At 50.9% G+C, this 5,093-nt stretch overlaps 1 protein-coding gene across 2 annotated transcripts; it reads right to left on the bottom strand.

Moving 5' to 3' along the window:
* Window positions 1-639: 639 nt before the first annotated feature.
* Clec10a (C-type lectin domain family 10, member A) lies at window positions 640-4,853 on the bottom strand. 2 transcript variants are annotated; one of them, NM_001204252.1, is made up of 10 exons: window positions 4,660-4,853; window positions 3,472-3,659; window positions 2,780-2,893; window positions 2,252-2,347; window positions 2,097-2,168; window positions 1,946-2,017; window positions 1,654-1,740; window positions 1,399-1,550; window positions 1,210-1,316; window positions 640-1,058 (listed from the first exon to the last, which is right to left on the bottom strand). In NM_001204252.1, exons 2-10 carry the CDS (start codon window positions 3,530-3,532, stop codon window positions 902-904), a joined length of 918 nt encoding a protein of 305 aa, NP_001191181.1. In that variant the 5' UTR covers window positions 3,533-3,659; window positions 4,660-4,853; the 3' UTR covers window positions 640-901. The 2 variants fall into 2 exon arrangements, with proteins under 2 accessions (NP_001191181.1, NP_034926.1); NM_010796.3 differs by having other exon boundaries at window positions 2,780-2,890.
* Window positions 4,854-5,093: the final 240 nt, after the last annotated feature.

The raw sequence follows: 5,093 nt of genomic DNA, 5'->3' as shown, positions 1-5,093 counted from the left end.
TGTGTGTGTGTGTGTGTGAGTGTGTGTGTGTGTGTGTAGATCGGAGGACAGCATGCATGACTTGGCTCTCTCCTTTCACCACGTGGGTGCTAAGGTTCACATTCAGGTCTTCAGGCTTGGCAGCAGGCCCCTTTGCCGACTGAGCACTCACACCAACCCAGAACACAGTTCTTACAAGTGACGTCTCCACCACCTTCTTCCAGTGATTTGAACATGGAACGGACAACTCTCGGCTTTTCCTTTTCCCATGACGATTTACAAAGGTTCCTCTTGTTTTTAGTTTTGAGATGATGTCTCACTGTGTAGCCCTAGCTGACCTGGAACTTACTGTGTAGCCCAGACTGGTGATGGTCCCCCTGCCTCTGCCTTCAGGGGGTGAAATTACAAGCATGAGGATCCTTATCCTAGCTCCACACTGTCTTCACAAGGTGATAAGAGACCCCACACCGTTCCTGAACTTGAAGCTCTCAGGAACTCAAGCCGAGCTTTGGTAAACTTGTCTTCTATAATCTTTTGGGGATGCCTGGCTACCCTCTCATGTTTTGAATTTGCTTTTACTCAAAGAGGATAAATGTTAGATTGTGGTCTATATAGTTTTTCATCTTATTACCCAGTTTTGATAAGAATAAAACAAGGCAAAATCAACAAAAAGTATTTAATTTTTGTTACATTCAAAAGTTGCCTACAATAAGCTGCACACTGTACAAAATATCACAGATTTCAGCAACCTTATTCTTGCAAACACCACACTACCCAGCTCAAACACAATCCTTTCTCCTTGCCTTAAAATTCTTGGGGCGGGGGGGGGTCCCCAGTAATGTTGAGACCGGGTAGGAGGATTCCAAACTCCAGACTTGAGCAGCTGAAACCACTGAAGAAATAAATTACTTGGCGAGAGCTCCTAGCTCTCCTTGGCCAGCTTCATCTCACAGATCCAGCGGAAGGTTCTCTGGCAGACATCATCATTCCAGGGACCACCTGTAGTGATGTGGGCACAGTCCTCACCTCCTCCCAGTCCGTGTCCGAACCAGTTATCTGGCTGCAGTGGGGCCCAGTTCCTATGAACAAACACACATGTCAGCCTCCAGAAACCAGGCTCTAAGCCATATCCCCAGATTCTACCATCTACCCCAGGGCCAGAGCCTTGAAGGAAGAGGTAGTCCCAAGCAAAGGCCACGAGAGCAGGGCAAATGTACAGCACACACTCACTTAAAGCCTTTCTCAAAGTCGGTCCCATCCACCCATCGCCAGGGCCCGTTTTGGTCCGTTAGGCCGATCCAACTAACCACATTGGCTAAGCGATTCTGTAGAAAATTCTAAAGAAAGAAAAGGGCATGGTTACCTCTCCCTCAGACCAGAGCCTGAGAGCCTCCCAAAAAGAGCCCATCCAAGCATCACCTGCTCCTCCAGGGAGTTGACCACCACCAGGTGAGAATTCTCCAGCCGGCAGTACTTGTCAGCTTCAGGCCACGACTTCTCAGACTCAGAGAACCAATAGCAGCTGCCTTCATGCTCCGTCCAGTGAAGCGGGCAGCAGGCCACTTCCGAGCCTACGAAAAGCAAAGCAAGGATGGAGAGCAGAGGCAATGCCTATCGAGTCCTCGCCTCCCAGGAACTAGAGCAAACCACCTCCATCAAACTTCTCATTCTCACCGTTGTTCTTGAGGTTGGCCAGCTGGCACGTCAGGGCCTTCAAGTCCTTCCTCAGCTGTTGCACATGGTCGGTTAAATCAGACAGATCTGGGACACACAGACAGAAGTGAGAATAGCGCTCTGGCTGTGGCATCTGCTTGGGAACTCCTGGTGCTCAGATGGTCTGCACAAGGCCCAGGCTCCACACACTGCGCATGCTCACACCTCCTGCCAGTGCCCAGTCTGGGACCGTCTCCACACACTGCGCATGCTCACACCTCCTGCCAGGGCACAGAAGGAACCTCAGCCTCACCTGTTTTGAGAGCCTGCTCCCTCTTCTCCACTGTGCTCTCCAGAGAAGTCACCTTCTGGCTCAAGTCTCGGCCTGGAAGAGAGTAACTCAGCACCAGGAACTCGCTTTCGCCCACACCCTTCTGCACACTCTCCAGACCAGGACCTCTCACCTGCCTGCAGTTCCTGCCTGTGATCCTCCACATCCACTTTCAGAGAACTGATCCCTTTTTCGAAGCTGTCAGCTGCAGAACAAGGAACCGGAGCTCAGGACTGTCCTTGCTACCCTGCCCACTCCAGCCCAGAACCCCATGAGAGCCCAGCTCACCCCTGGAGTCCAGGGACTGGAATTCAGCCTTTATCTTGGAGGTGGTGTTGTCTAAAGTGGCTCTCAGGGTGCCTAGGTCCCTCCTTAACTGGGAATCTGATAAGGACAACAGGATGATCAGAACCAAGGTTCTGATCTGTTTCTCAGGTTCCCTCTGTGCCAGCACTAGGCAGGGCTCTTGCACACACAGTGACACTCTGCCTCACAGAGACCCAGAGGGTAGGTAGGCACTGTTGTTACCCAACATTGCACACGCATAAACCGAGGCTGAGTGGGTGAGGTGATAAGACCATAGAACCCAAGCACAGTAACAGGTGACATGGCCAGCAGCTGCCTGACCATGGGGCCTCCGTGTCTTCACCAGTATCCCCACCACTGCTCTCATCTCACTCAAGTCACTGTCCCTTGTGCTCCTTAAGCTTGTCCTTGCTGTGGCCCTAACTGCTGTCCCTCTGCACCAGTCACTGCCTTGGTTCTCTCCTCTACCCTGCCCACACACCCTGTGGTTCCTCCCTCCCTGCAACCCACTTTGGGATCCAATCACGGAGACGACCACCAACAGCAGGAGGCTGAGGCCCAGGGAGAACAGGAGGAGGTGGGTCCAAGAGAGGATGCGCCACAGGAAGGACTGGGAAGGAGCTGCTGAAAGAGAAGGGGATGTCATGACTCAGGATCCAGACTGTAAGAGGCAGAAGGGAGAAGAACGGGGTTACAGGAGGGGGGCAGTGAAGGCTATTCACTGCAAGGGTACGGGCATAGCTAGAAAGTTATGGAGCGCCAGGTTGCCCGGGCATTTGACACCTCTAAAGCATTGGAAGTCTGTAGTCTGTTGGGCCTCTCACAGATCAGAGGATGTGTTTAACACCCAATCAGAAACAAGTGCATGGTAAGGTCTTGTAATCCGAGCCTGTGGGGGAGAAACTGGGAGCACCCAGATAGGGGCCGGCAGGGTTCACACATGCCTGCAGGACTAATTAAATGAGCTCCCCTCCAACCCCAGGTCCCTGCATTGTACACCCCTATAGAGCACAGGAAGATGAGTCCCTGAGGTCTTCGTTGACCCTGTCTTCCTAAGGACCTTGTATCCTCTTCACAATGGGTCCTGGGTCCTGAGTCCAGCATCCACCAGACTCAAGCACACAGCTCTGCCCAGGGTGGACACACACACAGATTGGGGACAAGTGAAGATGCTGGGCCAGGAGTATGGGCTCTGCTCTCACCTTTACCAGGCTCTTGGGTTTTCTCCTCGATCCTTGAGTTCTGGAGGTTTTCGTATATCATTGTTACACTTGAACAAACACGAGGCCTCTGGGGCTGTCTGGACGGAAACCAAGACACCAGGATCCAGACAGATACGGATCTGGGACCAAGGAGAGTGCTAGAAGCTTTAATGAGGTAAAGCCTGGAACTGAAGTCGGATATGCCATGTTAGAGCAAGAATGAGGCAGCCTGGAGAGGGCTGGGCAGACGGCTCAGTGGTGAAGAGCATTTGTTGTTCTTTCAGAGAACCTGGGTTCAGTTTCCAGGATCGACCTGGCAGCTCATAACCATTCATTATAGCTCACTCTATTTCCAGGAGATCCAATAACCGCTTCTTACCTCTGTGGACAACAGGCACACAGGAGCACACATGTACACACAGGCAAAACTCTCACACACATTAAATAAATAAATGATTAAAATTGAAAAATGAAAGAGGTATATATTTAGCTTGGTGGTAGAGCACTGCCTACAAGGACAAGGACCTGGGTTCAGTCCTCAGCTTTTTTTTGGGGGGGGGGTGGGGGGGAGAGAAAGGAAGGAAGGAGGAAAGGGAAAAAGAAGGAAGGAAGACAGAGGAAATGAAAAAAGCAAATTAAAAACTTTTTTTGAAGGGAGCTAGCTTACAATTGAATTAGAAATGGGGCCAGGATTGGACGTAGTACAGTTCAGTTGAGTTTATAATTTGGAGGTAATATCAAAAGCTGAACTTATTGCTATTGTTAGGTCTGCTATGGGTCAGGTCTTGAGGCTGCGCCCTTCCTGGGATTTACACCTACACTCAGGAGCCAGGGGAGGACCTGGACCCGAGCTTGCAGTGAATCTGGAAGCAGAATAGGGTTCAATTTGATTTTCAATCAGGGCTGATTCAAACGCCCAAACTGGATTTGGGGCTAACACTGAGATTAGAGTAGGGCTAGACTGAGAGGAAGGTTGGCTGCAGTGGATCCCCAACTGGGGCTGCATCTGGGTCTTTGTCTCCCTTGGAATCGAGGCACCCATAATCCAATCAAGGGAAATTAAATCCCACACTCTCCTCTTGTATCTCTTTCCACTTAGGTCATCCAAGCCCAACGTCCTCCCTCTCTGTGAAGCGTCTTGCACGTTCCCTGCCCCACTGGTCTCCCTGGCAACCCTGGCCCAGTTACCAGTGTGAAGTCTTGGCTTCCCTGTGCAGCAGTGACCAGAGGCAGGAACTCAGTCAGAGTTGAGAACTATATCCCGGAGGGTTGGTGTGGGAGGGACAAGCAGAAGCCACAAGCACACAAGACAGAGTCTTGCTGGGTTTTGTGCCCAGTGGTCTGTATTTTGGGACATCCGATTTCAAGTCTTAACCATAAATAATACTGAGCAGATGGTGATTGGTGCACGTGACAAGGCTATGGGGTGGAGTTGGGTTTGGGACTAACTCTGCACTTGTCCTCAAGGGTGTGCCTTCTTCCATTCCTCTTTCTGGGAGCTCTTGTGACTTCCTCATTTTAAGAGTGTTGGGGTGAGGGATTGACCAAAAAGAACAGCTTGCAGTTTTATCTTATGCCCCGCATCTTCATTTACTTCCTGCCTATATATTTCCAAGAATCAT

Source organism: Mus musculus, chromosome 11 (genome assembly GCF_000001635.26).
Source record: "Mus musculus strain C57BL/6J chromosome 11, GRCm38.p6 C57BL/6J".
NCBI lineage: Eukaryota > Metazoa > Chordata > Mammalia > Rodentia > Muridae > Mus > Mus musculus.
Note: the sequence above shows the minus strand (reverse complement) of the source record. Positions and strands in the feature narration are given on the sequence as shown.